This window comes from Glycine max, chromosome 15, assembly GCF_000004515.6.
Source record: "Glycine max cultivar Williams 82 chromosome 15, Glycine_max_v4.0, whole genome shotgun sequence".
Lineage (NCBI taxonomy): Eukaryota > Viridiplantae > Streptophyta > Magnoliopsida > Fabales > Fabaceae > Glycine > Glycine max.
The window spans coordinates 1,768,218-1,787,799 of NC_038251.2; the positions used below are offsets into that span (position 1 = coordinate 1,768,218).

General features: G+C 32.6%; 3 protein-coding genes and 2 non-coding genes across 5 annotated transcripts; all 5 read right to left on the reverse strand.

Moving 5' to 3' along the window:
* Positions 1 to 835: 835 nt before the first annotated feature.
* Positions 836 to 1,865, reverse strand: LOC100795747 (ESCRT-related protein CHMP1B). The gene has a single exon (XM_003546599.5). The coding sequence runs from the start codon at positions 1,657 to 1,659 to the stop codon at positions 1,048 to 1,050; it is 612 nt and encodes a 203-aa protein (XP_003546647.1). The 5' UTR covers positions 1,660 to 1,865; the 3' UTR covers positions 836 to 1,047.
* A 1,024-nt stretch (positions 1,866 to 2,889) lies between these two features.
* LOC100500189 (uncharacterized) lies at positions 2,890 to 5,104 on the reverse strand. Its single transcript, NM_001251278.2, is given in 3 exon segments — positions 2,890 to 3,185; positions 4,594 to 4,757; positions 4,884 to 5,104. Coding segments are annotated over 3 exon segments (453 nt in total). The 5' UTR covers positions 5,032 to 5,104; the 3' UTR covers positions 2,890 to 3,044.
* LOC112999653 (small nucleolar RNA R24) lies at positions 3,606 to 3,696 on the reverse strand. The gene has a single exon (XR_003264864.1). It is a non-coding gene; the product is annotated as a small nucleolar RNA R24 (small nucleolar RNA).
* LOC112999652 (small nucleolar RNA R24) lies at positions 3,962 to 4,052 on the reverse strand. Its single transcript, XR_003264863.1, has one exon. It is a non-coding gene; the product is annotated as a small nucleolar RNA R24 (small nucleolar RNA).
* A 4,878-nt stretch (positions 5,105 to 9,982) lies between the features above and the next one.
* On the reverse strand, positions 9,983 to 11,515 carry LOC100798927 (dof zinc finger protein DOF3.1). Its single transcript, XM_003546605.5, has one exon. The coding sequence runs from the start codon at positions 10,991 to 10,993 to the stop codon at positions 10,358 to 10,360; it is 636 nt and encodes a 211-aa protein (XP_003546653.1). The 5' UTR covers positions 10,994 to 11,515; the 3' UTR covers positions 9,983 to 10,357.
* Between the last annotated feature and the right edge of the window lie 8,067 nt (positions 11,516 to 19,582).

The following is a 19,582-nucleotide window of genomic DNA, read 5'->3' on the forward strand; positions in this document are numbered from 1 at the left end:
TGAATGTGTGAATATAAGAACCCTAAGGTAATTTATGTGTATAACCTATGGTGGAGAGGGTCTTCTTTTTTGGTTTGCTGTTTTATATACCACCACATCTTCGAGATTCTCAAATTAATTTATTTATATGTTTGTGCCTCTAACTAATTTGCAAAACATGCAATGCTATAATGTCCATAGGTAAAGGGTTCAAAAAATATTTCCTAATTATTTATTTCAAGATTCAAAACCAAACTGAGGTCATGTGGGCTGTGTTTATATCAACAAGCATAGTATCACCAGAGCTAATTTCTAATCTATTTGAATGGTTTAAAAGGACAAATTCTATGCATGATCGCAGAGTATCACTTGGATTTATAATTCACTCAAGTCTTAACCACCTTTTGCTCTACATTTTTTGTTCTATCTATGAAGTTGCCCCCAAGTTGGAAACTAAACCCATGCCTGCCTATCAAGTGGATAAAACTGTTTAATTTTGGAGAGAAACAGAAGGCTGGATAATCTCATAGCCAGAAGAAAAGTAAGAAAAATATTAAAGTTGCAACCTGAGAAGGGCTCATTAATAAAAAAATAAAACAATTTCAGCAGCTACGAGTGCTTACTTAAAGAAACAATCCTTTACTAAATGCCTGGTTCTGCCCCATCTCTTATGGCAAGAAGCCTACATGACATCCTCTATCATTCTGAAATGCAGTCTCAAGCACCCATGCGGAGAGGAAAATACTGAAACGCATTTTTCTTTATGCAGACAAGCGTTTAATGGATTTTCTGCACAGCCTGTAACTCACGAAGGATGCAAAGCAAACTCCAATTCATTGTTCCAAAACATAAGAGAAAAAGACAAATATAAGCATTCTATTAATGTAGTAATAAGCATTCACACGATGACACTAACACGAAGCGAAGGCCATAACACCCCTCAAAGGGGGAGTCCACATAACAAGTGCCAACCGAACTCGGTTAAATATACACAAACATATAGTATATAATGTTCCACTGCGTCAGCAATGAGAATCGAGAAACGATGATAGTATTATTACAGAGTAATTAACCTCTAGCCTTGAGTTCGGCCAGGCGGCGAGACAAGTCGTCCTCGTCGACCTTGTCGGCCTCCTTGGCAGGGACGGCGTGAGCGGCGGGCTGCGGGAGGCCGACGGAGACCTCGAGGCCGTAGTCGTCGGCAACCTGCTGCATGAGGCTGTTGACCTCTCCTTCGGGAGTGGAGAGGGAGGTGGATCCGGCCATGGCGCTCTCCATGAACTCGGCCTGGACCTCCATGTTCACGAACTGCTTCTCGAACGAGTCCATGGTCTCCGACATCTTCTGGAGGTTCCCCGTGGCCAGCGATGACTCCAGCGATTTCACGATGTTGCCCATCGACTTGCTGATCGTCGTCATCTTCGCCTGCGTGTCGAGGCGGGCGACCACGGCGTCGAGGCGCGAGGCCAGGCGGAGGTAGTTCATCTGCTCCGTGCGCTTACGGATCGCGTTCTCCGCGTAGATTCGAGCGCCGTCCATGTTGCCTTTCTCGATCGCCTTCTTCACCTTCAGCTTCTCCGATTTCTCCTCCTTCTCGCACTTACGCGATTGACGCTGCAGCGATTTCGAAGTGAATTTCAATTCCATGATCTGGTTCATCAGCTTCTCCGTGTTCCCCATCCTTACCGCTTTGCTTTGCTTAGGGTTTTTCTATTCCCAAAATTCAGAAATACAGATATAGAGACAGAGAGAGATAGGGAAATTGGATTGGAATTTCGAATTTTGAGTTGTGTCCTCCTTTCGTAATTTTTATTGATTAATTGGGTTGGGCTGCTTCCATGAACCATCCTTACCACTTTCTCTCTCCGCTCTCCCAGTTCTCACACGGCCCAAACTCTGTGACTGATAAATCTAAACTTAATTACAATCTCAATCATTGATTTTCTAATTAATAGTTATTAATTATTGCTTTTTTATCATTTAAAGTACAATTTCCTCTGTATGATATTTTGAGGAGCCAAATAATTATTTTAATGTTATTTTAAAGATATTTACTAATATAATATTTTTTTGGAGGTATTGTCATGCATTAGAATTATTCCTCTGTAGGTTGACTACATAATACATATTTTGCTATAATTTTAAAATCATAATTTGAGGGAGGAAGAAGCGTTTTCCAAAAAAATAAAAATATCTCATTTAATTTTTAAAAAAATAATTCATTATAAATTATAAAATTAATCCTTATAAAGTAAAATATCATTTAATACATATAAATTTAAAATATTGACATATACTATCTCCGGACCAAAACTATTAATGTTCTAGCTTATATTCTTTTTTTTTGTTCAACTAAATTTAAGTCTCATTAATTATTATTATTTTCACATACACTTATTAAACATAATGTATTTCACAACTGCTTCCAGTGAGTATGTAGTTTGTCAATAATAATATTTTTTAAACTGTACACGTTAGCCTTAAAAGCTTAGGTCAAAAAGTAATATAATAAAGCAATATCTCTATATCGAACTTGTAAAACATAAATCATTTCTAAACAATATTTAACCAGTCAAGTTAGAATAGTTCACAAATAAGTCAAGTCATAACTCATTTACCGCCGTAACAACTCATGACTGTACACAGCATTCATCTGATCATGCTCTAATTGCCCCGTGCATTGGGTGAGTCAGTTAAAGTTGTTCCCAAAACTATAGTTACAATTGTTCCAAATTGTTTTTAAAATTATTAGAGAGCCTGGGCTTGTTCGACCCTTTTCTGTTCAAGGGATAAAATTTGTGTCTAGTTATGGCGATTCCACCTTCCTTGTCAGATGATATACGATAATATGAACATCCATCCTTCTTACTTAAATCATCTATTGAAAAAAAAAATACCAACCCAGTTGAAAGCTATAACATAGTTCCAGTTGTTGTATATTGAAAACTCACAATAATTGCCTCTCCAAACAAAACTCGAAAATCTAAATTTTGGTTCTGGAACACAAACTACAAAAGGGGGAAAAGGATGGTAGTAATGTAGAATGCAATTTAACTCTTCTAATTTCACTTCCTGCTAGGGACCTTCACAGCCTGTCTGTTCCTCTTCTTCACACCAGACTTAGCAACTCTGAGGCTCCTATTGACAGCGCTCAACCTTGCCAGAGCTGCCTTTTTGAGATCAGGCCTGTAGTAGTTATCTGCTACCTGCAAAGGCAGTAAAATTAGCAGCGTAGATTTAAAGAATTAATAGGCAGTGCAAGATTACGCAGCAAGCATTCAAAGAGCAGAGAAAGAAACCGTAACAAGTTAAAAAAATTATAAAATAAAATAAAAATCACCACTATCGTTAAAAATAATTTTAAAATTGCATAGGCAAAAAAGCAAATTATGTTTATTCACAGCAAAGAAATTTACGAGAATGAGTAAAATATTTGTGGCAGCCAAACAACTAATTTCATATTAAACACCAAATGCAGATTGAGAGGGTATTGTTATGTAATTTGTAGTGCAGGCGGTAGCATTAAGAGAAAATAGTTAATTAGCAAAGGAAAGAGAGGGTAGCATTAAGAGAAAATAGTTAATTAGCAAAGGAAAGAGAGGCCAGAATCGTATTAACAAATTATTAAAGCTCAGAAGCCAAGCGTAACAGGTAAATTTCATTGAAGTAATCCTACTAGGGATTCCTTCTTACATGTTAGAGGCTCATCACTGCTGTTGGAAACTCATTCATGTTGGCAGAGGTTAAAAATGGTTTCCATTTAAAACCTGATATACCAGAACAAGTTTCCAACCGTCACATTTATCAATAAGCCAACTCATTCAATTAAAATATATAGAAAATGTGAGAAACTGTACAAAAAAAATGTAAAAAAGGAATCAGCTTTTTGAAATTATACACTATTTACTCCATGATATTAACATATAACACAGAAGTCACCCTCCAAAAAGAATTGAATTCATGAAATAACTTCTGAATTTTAAAAGCTCAGAAGCCAAGCGTAACAAGTAAATTTCATTGAAGAAACCCAACTAGGGATTTCTTCTTACATGTTATAGGCTCATCACTGCTGTTGGAAAATCATTCATGTTGCCAGAGATTCAAAGTGGTTTCCAACAGTTAAATTTATCATCGAACCTACACAATCATTTAAATTAAAAATAAAAATAGCATGTGAAAAACTGATCGACAGCATGTCACGTAAATTCTTCTTATGTTGCGCCAAACACGTTAAGCTAGCACCATCAGCCCAAAACAAAATAAGGCAATCACCAAAAGCTATATAGACAAGATATCTTTAACAGCAAACAATCACTCATTCCTGACAGTTTGATGCATCAAATTCTTTTGCAATTGAACAGCAACAACACGAAAATTTTCACACACATGAAGACAACCCCAAAATAATCCACTTGGGGCACTTGATGGGGAGAAAAGGTAATCAACCCAGCACACACTACAAAATGTAAAACAAAAAGGCATAGAACAATTTTTCAACATTCTTTCAGTAAGCAGAAGCAGTTGGATTTGAAATCAAATATAAATGTAGCTACCGAAGAAAACGAATAATAGGAACACAATTAATTTTTTGGAATAATACAACATCAAAGTTACCTGATTTTGCACTGCCTTTGCCATCCTCCGGAACTCCTTTTTCATGACAGATTTGTGAAGCAAAGCAGCAGGCTTGTTTTGCTTCTTTGTCTTGGTTGTTGCCAGCAACACAGACTGGTCTTTACCCGCAGGTTGAACAGTGACAGTTTTCTTGTTCGCCAAACCTATCATACCACCGCAAACATAAAATGAGCTTTATTCACAATGTAAAAACCTAATTCAACGCTTCAGTTTTCCACGATTAATAACACATTTGAAAATAACTTTCGCTTGGGTAAAGAGATAATTACCGGAGTACTTGAAAGTGTTGAGGTTGTAGAGATTGTTGGGCTCTCTGCTGAACTGCACGCTCTGAGTGCCCCTTCCGAACTCTTTCACCAAGAAAGAGTTGTTCTTCTTTACGACCTCCCATATGAGCTGTCCTGGTACGGTCGCCATCTTCTTCTCTTCACCGGAGACGCACCGCACACAAATCTAGATTGAGATGAACGCTGAATGAATGCAGAGGAATGGTTTTCTTTATGGCACGACAATATATATGTATATGGAAAACCCTAATTGCTTTGGAATAGACCCGGCTGGGGCTTTACTTGTTATTATTACTGGGCTTACAGCCCATCTAATAGAACATTCACGGAATAAAAGGGCCCGAAGCCCAAAGAACATGCCACACACAAAAGATTTCCAATGTTGAAGACAAAAAAGTAATATCCCAGTGTTAAAGTGAAATTGATGAGAAAAAATGCAATCGTTGGAAAAATAATTGAAATAATCGCCAAATTTCATAAAATAAATAGGTTTAATTAATTTTTTTTTTATCTTTTTGAGCATGTTTGTTTCCACATTGCCACACAAATTTTTCACTCTTTCCAATGAATAAAACGTCCGAAGTAACAAATTTTGATCTTTTGTGTTGTATGCTTCGAAATGATACAAATTTCATTGGAAATGTTTATTTAAATATGAACTATACATGTGTCAACTTGTCATTTTAGTTTCTATATCTAAAATTTCTATGTTTTAATTCTTATGCAAGCAATTTTTTTAATATATATTTTAGTCTTTGTAACTCCATTTTGTGATGATGCGATGGTTTTTCACTAAAAACTAACACACATGGACTAATGTATACAAATTAGATGTATAGAAACTAAATGTACGAAAACCAAAAAGGTTCCATAGTTACTTGAACTTTTTAATAAATTCCCTCTTCATGAGCATTTGGAATTGCTTATTAAAATATATTGGAAAAAATAAAATTGTCAAATTAGCCGTTGATGGTCTTGAAGACTTTTGTTCCATTGCTATGTAACTTTAAAAAATCCCAAGTTGACACTTATTAGTTATATTAATGTTTAAATATGTTTTTAATTTTTGTAAATATGGTTACTTTATTTAGATGTATGTTACGTACTTACGTTATTAGTACATAATGATAAATAAAAAATTGTTTTTTAAAATTTAATAAATGTGATGGAGATATCTATGCAATGTCGCTAGCTTTACATTTTCTAAATTGTATGAGGAAACTATAAATTAATGTTATGCTTTATTATCTATGTTCTTCACGACAATAACAAGGAAGTATAATTTTTCAATACTAACAAAAAAAATTTAAAGTAAATAGTGATTTTTATCTTTAAATGTATATAAGACTAATAAATTTATTTTAAGATAAAAATTCAAATTTTAATCCTCTAAAGTAAAAAAAAATATGATAAATCTTTTTATATGTAAACTTTCTTATGTTACCATTAATGTAAGAGCTTATGTGATTCATAAAAACAAAAATATTATAAAAATAATTATCAACATGATTACTAAATAAATTAGAAAAAAATGTAGTAAATTTCTATTGGACTAAATTATTAATAAATTTTCATTGGATTAATTATCAAACCTCAAATTTGGAGACTAAAATTTGAATTTTTTATTTTTTGACGATGAATTTATTGGCACTTTAGGTATTTAGAAACGAAATTGACTATTTATCATTTTCTTTTTATGAAAATAAAAGAAGAAAAAAGTTATTAACCCAGCAACGGCTACATTTGGAAATTGATGTAGGGATTGTATGTTTAGACTTTCAACCTCATCAAGCTTTCTTTGTTTTCATTTATAAAACTCGTTGTCATTGAATGTGTAATTAATGCTTTGACTTTTACAAGCTCAACGACGAGGGGCGATGGATGAAATTTTGAAATATAAGAAGGTATTGATTTTTCACAAAATTATAGAGGATGCAAACAGTTACTATTATAAGTTTTGTTCAGGTATCTTATACATTTTACACTTACTCGTCATCTTAAAGTTGGATAAAAAAAAATGACGAAGGCAACGAATCAAAGAGAATGAAAAGAGTAAGAGTTCTCAAATAGTGAGGGAAAATATTCTCATTGTATTGAATTGAACGAATGGATACAAGAGAGAGAGAGTTTGTCATGTATTTATAGTTGCATAATATGCATGCGTTTGAAAGCTAAGATAGAGAGACATATTCGTGATGGATTAAAAAACTTGTAACGAAAATTAGCTATGGCAAGAGCATTTACAATAAAAGTAACTTATCATATTGCTTACAAAAAAATATTAGCGTGTCACATGTAATTTTAAATTTCTAAAAATTCAAGATAGTTATTTATATAAAAAATTTATTTTTCATGAGTTACATAACTTAGTATTCAATATAAAAGAGAGAGAAAAAAATAATTAAACAACTTGCTAATAAAAAAATTTGTTGGAGAAAAAATTAATTGAAGTCACATAAATTAAGTTGAAAACCATTAAATATGGTATAAGTGAATGGCCATTGTGTGCAGCTGATGTGAATGCCTTCTTGATTATTATATTTTCTTTTGGTAAAATGAATTATTGATATAAATTATTTTAAAATGATAACATAAACTTCTTCAAAACAAATTGGAGTAATTATTCTCAGTATAATAGGCTAAAAAACCGCCAAATGTAACGAATCTATTTTTTTTTCTTACAAAAGCAACAATAAGGATGGAACTTAAAGGGCATCTACCTCAACTTCACCATTAGGAAAAAACTCATGAATTTAAGAAATCTTTAATTAGCTAAAAGTGAGTTTGATATCTAAAACTTCATTGTAAAAGTTATTAAACATGACAACAGGATTTCTTATCTCGTTCTTTCTCTCTATTCTCCATATAGTAATCGCAATATATTTTTAGATTGTACATGACAACATAAAATTCAATTCAACGATAACATAAAATTCAATTCAATAGTTTTATGCTTTAGTATGTTATATATATATATATATATATATATATATATATATATATATATATATATATATATATATATATATATATAATGATATTTTTGTAAATTAATTATTAGTGAGATGATTCAGTTAATAATCTCATTTTCAACCTTAAATTCGATTTTGACGGTTGGGAAAAATCTAAACTCAATTCCAATCATCCTAAATTTTTTCCATCAAAATCGAAATAAATTTAGAACAGAACCCACTAATTCAGATCTCATTGTCATGCCTAAAAGTCATAATGGTATAGGCATAGCATTCATCCCCACCTCTGAAACCAAACTTGGCGAGGAGTTGTTGTCGACTACATTAATTAATTAGATGAAGGAAATAAATACGAATATTTTTTTTCTTCTTTTGGTATAAAAGATGTATTTCATTTCTTGATCATTTTAGAGGGCAAATAAATAGTCAGCGGTTCACAGTGAAGATTAAAATCATAAAGACAGATATCTTTGAATGCAGATTTGTAATTGTTTAGAAAAAAATAATTAGGAAACTAAAATTACAAACATATCAGTGAAATATATAATTAATACACAAATAATTTTTATAATAATATTTAACACAAACAAATAAATATAATAACAAATGAGAGTTAAAAAAAAAATGGGATAAAGCGTGTTATGCGTTATCTTTATCGAAAAAACGTCCTCCCTATACCGGTAGAATAAAAAATTAATATGCATATATATACTCTTCTCCCAATATGTGTTTTCCTTACTTTTTCTTAAGAAGAAGAAGCTACATGAAAGAAAAGAAAAAAAGATATGTTCCGCAAGAATAATTACATAGGATATAGTTTTTTATCTTTAGAAAAATCTGGTTGAAAAAAAATATATGTTTACTTTAGATTTTAAATTATAGAAAAATATTTTCCAACAGTAATTAATCAAGACTCTGCTTCTTTTCATTCAACGATAGCCTGGCTAACAATTACAATTCTCCTCAGCCTGGCTAAAAGTTCATCAAACCCCTCGAGTGATGCAACTTACACACCAAGGGGGCAAGCAGGGCTTAGGACCTTTTGCACATATACAAGAGAAAAACAATTAAAATTAAAAAAATATATAAGAAAATTATGTTTTGAATTAATATTTGTTTTAAATTTTCTAATAGTAAATCATATCTCTAATTTTATCCATGAAATAAATAATAAATATTTTTTTAACTTACTATTTATTAAATAATTACTTATTAAAGTTCAAATAATTATGTAAAAATATTGATCCATCCTTTGATATGAAACCATAAATTACAAGTAGCTTTAAAATATGGCCGAGTATAACGTGGGGGAAAATGAGATCAGAAGTTAAATTCAAACCTATGAAAACTATATGCAGATTCATAAGTACTTATAATAATATGCTCTGATTAGAATTGAAATTTCACTTACATTAATGAAATATAACCCTAAATCTCTAATGCTCATTGAAGATCAACACCAAAAACACTTAAGGACTTGCATCCAAATTTTGACTTTGTCAAACTGACCCAGCAACCCAACATATGTGTTGCATAAATGATATTGAAACTTGTGGATAGCAGAGTGGTCCAGTATTAAACACAGCATCAGCAATGTATATGGTCCACAAGAGCTCACTTTGAGAGTTCATTTAAGATGATCACACATCAAGCAGACAGACACAACTTGATCGACCAATAATAAGACAACTAGTTCAAATTGAAATTAGTTATGGTGCATCCGATGCTTTCTTTTAGGCTGATTCCCAAAATATTCCATATCTAGAATGAACACAAACAAATCCTAGATTTTCTGGTAGAAATCCACTGAAAGAAACTAAATATTCTAGAATGAGGAGGACCAGTGGAAAAACAATGGCCAAGTTGGAAACTTAAGAATAAAATATAACAAACATGCATTATAGGTTTTTTTTTCCTTTGAACCTTGTCGAACCTCCATTGAAAAGGTATATTAAAATTTAAAAGTCTACAATTTGTGTATAGTGCAGTTCTGGATCTCAACCCAAATTCAACGAAACCTCACTCCATCCACTACCAAAAGTATTTAATTAAGCAACTTGTCGTCAAGTAGGGCACTACCATACATACATACATACATACAGCCATAGATACTCGAAAAAGCTATTATTAAAAAAAGCATATGACAAACTGCGCGTGTAAAATACACATATATAGATTAAATAAATTAGAATCTCCAAGCCATGGCAACACTTCCTCTACGTGATGAGACTGAAAACAATCTCACTACAACAACATTCATATACCCCCATACCCTGCCCTAAAATATGACTTGCTTTCCATTTCTCTTCCATCATTGATATAGCTGAAGAACACCAACCACAATTCACAAATATAAAAATCCAAAACAGGAGAAACTTTACCTAATGATCCTATAGCAGTGGCCTTCTGGTTTGTGATCCTCCATAATAGTACGACATATGTCTAAATATACAGATCAGAGTAATCATATTCATTAATTTGTCATTACTGAAAGCTTGACCCAGGAGTGAAAATAGCAAGGTGAGACCAACCACTAGTACCATTCCAACAGCTTGAATCACCATTTTGCAAACTCAGAAAATTCTCTGCGTTCCCATTGCTTTGCATCTCCAACCCGGGATTCCGACCCGAATCCGGATCCGCAACCGGACCCGAACTAACATTCTCCCCAAACTCTTCCATTTGCACAGTTTTCAGATTAGACCCACTTGAATTCAGACCCTCCAAGAGGTTCCCCAGGCCCAAATGGCCACTTGATGCCAAAAGGGAACTGAAACTCCCGCCACCAACAACCGGGGTGGGGCCAATCCGGGTAGGGTCGGGTTCTGGAGCGGGTGCAGAGGAAACTGGGGGTGATGGGGAAGCGCGTTTGGTGTTGTTGTTGGATGAAGATGATCGCTTTGTGTTCTTTCTGCTTCCACCACCAACAGGGATGTTTCTCAAGGCACCACCTTTGGTCCAATACCTTCTGCAGTTCTTGCAAAAATGGCGTGGCTGCGAGAGGTTGTAGTTGTTGTAGTAGCAGAACTTGGTGTTGGTGGAGTCACAGCGCGGGCATTTAAGCTGCTCCTGTTCCGGAAAGTGGGGTTTCATGGGTTGGAACAACGTTGGATCCTGCATTCTCGTATTCCTAAAAGGGACTTCAGTTTTCAAGCACGCACTTTGTTGTCAAGATCTCACAACAAAGTGAGGGGAAAGTGGAAAGAAGACAAAAAGAAAAAGGAAGGATATAGAACCGACCAAAATACTAATAAATGAAGCTGATGATAAAAAAAAAAAAAAAACTTTATTGAGAGTAGAAGTAACTAATTCCAGAAAGTTGTTTTGTGTTTGAAGAAAAAAGAAAAAGAAAAAGCTCAAAGCTAGAGACAGAAAGTTGTTACATGGGGTGTGATGGATAAGTGTGATTGAGGTTGGGAAGACGGAGGAAACTGGCTGAAAAGGCAAGGATTTAGCCGGACTCAGGAGATAGCAAACAAGATTCGAGAAAATAGGGTAAAGGGATATTTATTTTGTTGGAGAGGTTGATGGAGATGAAATGATCTAAACAGAGTTTGTAACGAGTGATGACTCTACCGCACTCCGCAGCCTTCAAATAGAAACAGAAAATCTCCCCTCTTCACTACTCCAAGGTTTGGCTTCAATCTTGAGCTATAATATTCCACTTAAACAAAGTTAAATAACACTATTTTTATAAAAAGACAAATCTATCACTTTTAGTAGATAATCTTGCTTACATTAAATAAATCTATCACTTTTAGGAGATATGTATTTTTTTTTCTAAAGATTTAATACAATTATACATCTAACACTTGAATTAAAACTGTTTGTTAATCTGAATTCCATACACTAGTTAATTTAGACACTCAATAGTTAAATAATTAGTTTTGTTAATCAAAGGACAATGTTATTTGATTAATTTTATATGAAATATAGTGAAAACTCTTGTTTTAGGTATTAAATACATATCATCGATAATAAACAATTCTTAGGAAAATTTACAAATTACTATTTGTACATAACCAATGTTGTTTTGTTGGTCAATAAGTCCAAAACCAACGGACAACAATAAATAATTTAGTTGATTTGATTCAACGTCCGGTACCAAAACTGTCCAAAAAAAGTAATGATAATTAAATAGAAGTACAACAACGATGAAATAAAAAAATTGGTAAAGAGACAACTAATAATATTGAGGGAGGGAATTAAGCGTAAGAACATATATTCCCGTGGTTATAAACTAGTAATAAACAATTCACTAACAAATCAACACGTTTACTCGTGAGTAAACTAAACTAGTCTTATTTTCCTTTTTAACATTTGCGATATTAGAATGTCTCTGCTAACTTAATTAACACATCATCCTAAGAAAGACAAGTAATGACCTCATTAGTATTTTATTTTATTTTTTCCTAAAAATATAATAAAGCATATAGTATATTTTTAAGACAAGACTTGACCGACACGTCCAAGCTTGTGAGCCGCAGCTCGGCTTGGGGAACCAAAGCCAGCCGAATGGGTTTGAGCCGCCGGGAATTGTGGCCCAGTGATCCATGACAGGCTTGCGCGTGAACAAAGCAAGTGCCACCCCATCATGATTTTGATTTCATCAGCAAATCAGGGCCGTTTAATTCCAGCCAAGCGAATCAGGGACGTCAGATGAGGGTGCGAACGGTTGCGTTGAGTTACCGCCACCCCAATACAGCCCACAGCCAATGTCACTCGCGACACGTGGCACGACCCCATGAGTGGCATACGCACTAACAAGTGCTCGACTGACTCATAGGCTAGAATAGTAAATTTCCAAAACTGTCAAGAGAAATTGGTTTTTTAAATATGAAAGATAAAAAATTTAAATTTAATCTTTAAAAATTTTTATAAATAATTTAATGATAAATTAATTATTAAATTTTGTAATTCAATAAAAAAAATATTTAAAAATATTTTTTATTGTCAATTAGTATTAAAATATTATAATTTAAAAATAAAATAATTTTATAAATTTAATAAAAAAAATAATTCATTACATATTTTACATATTCAGAAAACTAAATTGATGATTTATATGAAATCATTTTATCAGCATCACACTTTTGATTTTGAAAACTAATATGACTGTTTATCTCTATAATACCAGGAAATGCTAAAGCAACACGCGGGTGAGATTGGAAGCAGCTGGGTCCCACGGGTTTGTCTTATAATTGGCTGTTTGGAGTCTTCAGAGTTGACTGGTGTGGCTGTGATGTGGAAATGGTGACTGTAAGGGAGCATGTGGGTCCAAACACTGTAACGAATTATTTGACGGCCGTGATTTGGTGTGGTTGATGGATTAGAATTCAAGAGAGGCACCGTCCTCGTGCGCATAGATGAATCATTAGGTGGCTCCCATTTACGATCTCAATGACATGTGTGCGGTTATTATTGCACCTCTTCTATTTTCTCATTTTAATGAAATTAGATCATCAAACCTTGATGAAATTAAATAACTTTACTGCATCCTTACCATACCTCACGGTAATTTATATTTTAATTTTTATATCCCTTAAATCTTCTTCGAATACCCTATGAATAAATTACTGATAAAAGTCAAGTGAACAAAATTGGACCCTCGTATAAAATAGTCACACACAACTCTAATCCGAACCGGAGATTTCCTTATGTTTAATGAGACATCGATTAATTAATATATAGGAATTAAAGAGAGATATCAAGAGTTTGTAAGCTATTATGAGCTTGTTTGTGTAGGCCTTAGATCTCATTGGTGCAAAATCCAAAGCAGTGTTTTGTGAGAAGCAAGGATTTCTTGCTTTTGCTTGAACGCTGGTTTGAAGGCTCTATAACATAAAAACAAATATGTATATCGTTGGGGGTTGTATGACGTTTTCTTTGAACCAGATAGCAAGCTGGTTGTAGATAAAATAAATGGTTCAAATGATGTTGTATTTGAATTAGACAGCTTAGTTAGTGAGTGTGGTCACTTATTGATTGTCAATCAAATCTTTCATGTGAGTTTCCTTAGGAAAGCAAATTAATAATATTGTGCATGTTCTTGCTAGGGTGACACTATATTGTCCTAGTCTCCATGTTTTTCAGCAAAATCCTCACTGTATTGCTCAGTTGGTCATTAATAAAAATGATATAAACTTGTTTTTGTAAAAAAGAAAAAAAAGAACTTGCTCCAAAATATAAAGGTTTCCTCTAAACTCAATATAATCGTATGCTCTGATTATTTTTTTTAAAGAGTACTACAAATTATAGGGATAATTTTTTATTAATAAAATGATATGAACTTATTTTTGTAAAAAAAAATAATCTTGCTCCATAATATAAACGTTTCCTCTAAACTCGGGAATTAATTCTAATTCCCACATGATGAAAAAAAGTAAAATGTCTTGAGAAGGAAATGTCTGTATGCTCTAATTTTTTTAAGAGTATCATAAATTATAGGAATAAAAACGGTAATTAAGCAAAAAAAATTAATGATTCTTTTAATTAAAAATAAATAAATTATCTCCTTCAGTGTCTTTTCTCCCTTATCTCAGGGACCTAAGCAGGTTGCAGTACTTAACCTGCTAACCCCATCAAACAAATCCAAATAATTTGTATTTTTGTGTGTTAGATATTATGTAAAATTGGTATTTTGATGTATTTAATTAAAGGTTTGATTTTTTTTTTATTTCTATAAGTTAATATTTTTTCATTTTTGTTCCCTATAAATTTATTCGCTTGTCAGCTCTAATAAAAATATAATTTTTTTATTTTCTAATAAAAATATTTATATTTTAAATTTCTTAACAAGTTAGCTAGCATTTTCCTATCTTTAATTGAAACTCTAAAATTATCATTAGTCGAATGAGGTGTGAACGTGGCGCATATAATAATACTATGCATAAAAAGAAATCTGAAATGTAGTCAACGCGAGTTGACTGGTTGCCATCCACCCGTGAGTCACATGACTAGTGTTTTGAATTTACACGCTTCTACTTCAACTAAGATGCAAATAATCTTCTTTTCTTTTCTTTTTTAACGAAAAATGGAAGATATGTTTGCAAAAATATGTAAAAGGTGTGATGTGATATATGCCAAAGATATGCAACTAAACCCAAAATATTGCTAACGAGTTTGTCCACTATTTGGATTGGTTGTCCCTGAACTTGCAGCAAAAGACATGCAACTAAACCCAAAATATTGCTAACGAGATTGCATATAGATATAGGTTCAGGTTTCTATCACAGTTACATGATGAAAGCACACATATTTGATATTTCGCACGCATATATGATCATACACATATGAGTAATATCAAAGTTGTATACTTGACATGATGATAGAAAGAATAAAGAAGAACAGAGTTAACTTGAGAAACAAGATAATGAAAATGGATCAATCAAAGAGTATTGAACCTGTAATTGATTTGTTACATGAGGTGAGGTAGGTTCAAGGCATAGAAAGACAACTACCTTGCAACTAACTTGCTAACTAAATTAACTGTTTTCCAACTAACTGTAACAAACTCTATATACACTAAGAAGTAAGGCTGAGATTGTGTGTTCGAGATAAAAACTCGTGCAAAATAAAAGTTGTTTCGTATCGAGGTGGAATATAATATAAGGTCTCAATATCCGTTGATACTTGATACTGACCTACGGAGTGAACATATTCTTTTCTAATTAATTTCTGGCATGCATGCTTAATATTATATTCTTTTTAACTAAAGAAGAGGAGCAACTACATATAATGAGAATACGGTTCTTCCCAAGATTCTCCGTTAGGGTACTAGTACGTCACAGCAAACACATACTACACGTTCCTTAATCCATTTAGCTAACCCGGAAAGTGAAGATGCCCCCAAATACGCCTTAATGAAAACGAAACCAAAAGAACAGCAACATTCTAAAGTTTAATGAGCTCAGCTCAGTATGCTTAATTCCAATTAATTTTAAAAGCATCTTTACCTTGAAGCTTCTTCAAATATTCTATAATCGGGACAAAATTACCCAAAATCCAATAAGTACACACATACCCAACAAGCAAAGGAGATTGCTTATAATTTAAATAAGCATTGAAGCAACATGAATCTCCACCAATTTTCACAAATTATTATGCTTGCCATATTGACTGGACTTGTCATTTTCATACATCAAAATATCAGAATCAAAACATAATGTGTAAAACTGGATCAAAGGCCTTATGTTCCTAACTATATTAATTTCAATAATAAAGCTAATAGTTGCATGGTCTAAAATAGAGCAGTTCCACTTAAACATAGTAGCCAGTGAATGTACATCCTCTGCCTACAATCTCACCTCCCCAAAACCATGCAAAACACTCCAGTCCAAACAAAGCAGCAAAACCAACTTTTTCCATGTTTAGGTCCTGCCTGTTCTTCACAAGGTTCTTTGCATGATCTAATTCCTTCCAGAATGAATTGTAACGATGAGGAATACTGCAAAAAATAAGTAACAAGTTCAATACCTGAAAGAACATACCAGCTGTGTTTGTTGTTCAATCCCACCTAGAACATTAATCAAATATTAAAAAAACAACTATGTCAAGCCTAAAGGTGAAATGCAGACGCACCTTAGTTTTGATCAAAATATACATTGCCATAGATGCATCTATGACTACCGTTGTAGCACATGCAAGTTCATCTATTAAAGGATTGTGAAATGGCTTATAAGCTTCATAACTTTTATTACATTATGAAAATTGGTCGGATGATTCATAGTTTATTTCAGTCAATGTTTTCATATCATCCACCAGAAATTTTATCCTGGCATCCATTGTTTATAATGCATAATCTTTGGTTAATGGAAATAGTTATGGATCTCAACAAGTTTTTGCTTAGTCTCTTATATCAGCTTACATTTGGAAAGTCATCCAATTCCTATAGCTAATGCAATACAATACAAACACTTCAATCCGTTGAGTGATGTTTACGCCTCAAAAAATCAACATGATACGTGTATAATCCAAATTCCTGAAATGTTATGAGCAGAGGATAATGTGCCTTGAATTCGAGGTCAAGGTAACCTCCATAAACTAATTAAATTCTACTGATAAGGAAATTTACAGAGGATAATACTTGTTCATTTTATTGATCCTTCATGTATTTATAGAGCACAGAGGCAGAAAGGATAATCCTTAGCCATTCACAAAATGACAAAAACAGGTAAAAAGCATAATGGAAATGCTAATCCACTAGTAACAGAATTCCACTAATAGTTTCTCAAACTGATTTTGCAGAGCAAGCAGCACTAAGACCTTCAAGCATAATCCTTAAGGTACTGGGCTTCCTAACTGCCCTCTTGGGCCTGCTATAGCTTCTTCCTATGATTCCATGGTCCATCAAAAGCATCTTGTCCTCAAGGTGTTGGGTGCAGTAAAACAGGACCTGGATCCCAAATTAAAGTGGGTGTAGGAATGAGTGAAGGAAAATTGTTGCGGGGACAGAGCCATTTGTCAGCGACGAGAATGGCGAAGACAGTGAGGAGGAAGGGGTGGTTGAGCCCCATGTCCCTGACTGTGGCGGCGGCATCACCGATCAAACGTTGGTGAAAGCAAAGTAAGACGGCGTGGTTCTGTTACGCTGGTCAGTGGCGATGATTTCGACACGATGGTGCGGTTAACTTTGGAATATCAAAGGAGAGAAATTATGAAATGGAATATATTCATTGCATAAGTGGAACATATTACAATGCATAAGTGTAATTAATATATATAGTAAACTAGCAAACTCTTAACTTGGTTAAACTAATTCAGTTACAACTATGATTAACTAAGATTAACTAGAGTTACTATTTACATCTTGTAATAGGTGCTGCCACACCCCGACACAGGAACCACTCATAATTTCACAATGCTTAAAGACATAATGGCCTATGTTTGGTGTGTAACGTAAAATTTCAAAGACATCTATCGATCTTCATGTAAACACAGCAGAAAATTTAGATAAAACCAGCGAATCATCATGGGAGGCGCTGACAAAAACAGTGAAAACAAACAACATTGGTTTTGTTTGATTACCGGAAGGGGTAGTTAGTAGAAAATTGATATGAGGAAAATGCAGAATCGAGCCTCCACTCGCGCTGGAATTGGATTACCGTTTCCACCCGCTATGTCGCCTTCTACTCCTCTATACTTTAACTGCTTCACTCTCATACTTGTAAATGTGATTGCTTACTTGTTATACAATATATATATATATATATATATATATATATATATATATATATATATATATATATATATATATATATATAAAAGGTACTTATATATAATGAGGGTCTCATTAAACTAAAACAAAAAAATATTTATGATCTAAATCATAGAAAAACATAACAAAGATCATAGGTAGTATAATTTTTTGTCCTTCCTGATAAAAATATTTCTAATTTAAATTCTTTAACCATTGCTCTTAAAGCACCGTTTAACATTTACTTTTTAATAATACATAAATATGTAGCGAGCTTAATCGCTTAAATGTAATAACAACTTGGTACGTCGTTGAAATTTTCAAGATTACATTATAAGTAAAGGAATTTAATTTTCTAATGTTAGTGTAATATTGTATTTGAAGTTATTTATAAAAAAATAAGTAATTTCATATTAATTAAGAAAATTAGTTGATATCATTTAATTTTCTTAATCTCAAGTAAAAAATAAAATTATTTCTAAAATGTCTTTTATTGAAATTTATTATCATAAAAAAAATGGATCATTGAAAATAGAATTAAAAAAAAATGAAGGATATTTTAGAAATGATAACATTAAATATGATAAAATTAGTTAAACTTATTTATATTTAAGTCTAACATATAAGATCATTATTTTTGTTTATATATAAGTGTAGAGAGAATATTATCGATCAATAAAAAATTATTTTAAATAATTTTTTTAAAGTAATTATTAAAAAATTCAACAAAATTATGACAATTTTTAATTAGATGAGATTGTAAAGTTTTTTTTATATATTATGACTGCATTTAATATAAGTATTATGATATTCTTTTTGGATGCAATGAGAAAAACGACAACGATCGCAACAGAGAAGAAACGCAAGTAACCCATTTTTTTAATAGTCTCTTTCTAACACTTTATTATTAACTAAAAATTATTGAAAATAACAAATGAATTCCATTTCTAAATTAGAAGAAAAAATATTAAAGAGTGCTATTATTTCTCATAATAGAGATATCCAAATGAAATGTAAGACTACGGTTAGTAAACTTTTGACAAAAAAATAATAGTAATAAATAAATTGCAAATTCAGATTGGTGCATCATTATCGGCCAAAGTTATATCAAGAGGATTAAGAGGCTAGATATTTATATGCAAATACAAAGTAATTCAACCATTACTTGTTACTTGAAATAAATTGTTAGACAACGATTTAAACTAAAGCAATTATCGCTTATGCGCCTTGTTAATTTAACATGAAGTGTGGAAATTTCTCCTCCATAAGTCAAAAGACAAATGAATGTTTGAGTTTATTTATCGATTTTCTTTGTCAATCTGCCTGTCTATTGTTCCAAACATACATTCGGTTTTCATTGTCAATATTTGCCACACTCCACAAAGTTTAGCTTACAAAGTATTTTAATTCAATTTTACAATAGATATAGTTTTACTTCATCAATTTACACATCTCTCACACGTCTTGCAATCGTAGAACTAAATCCCCCTTTGATACATACACACTGCACATGC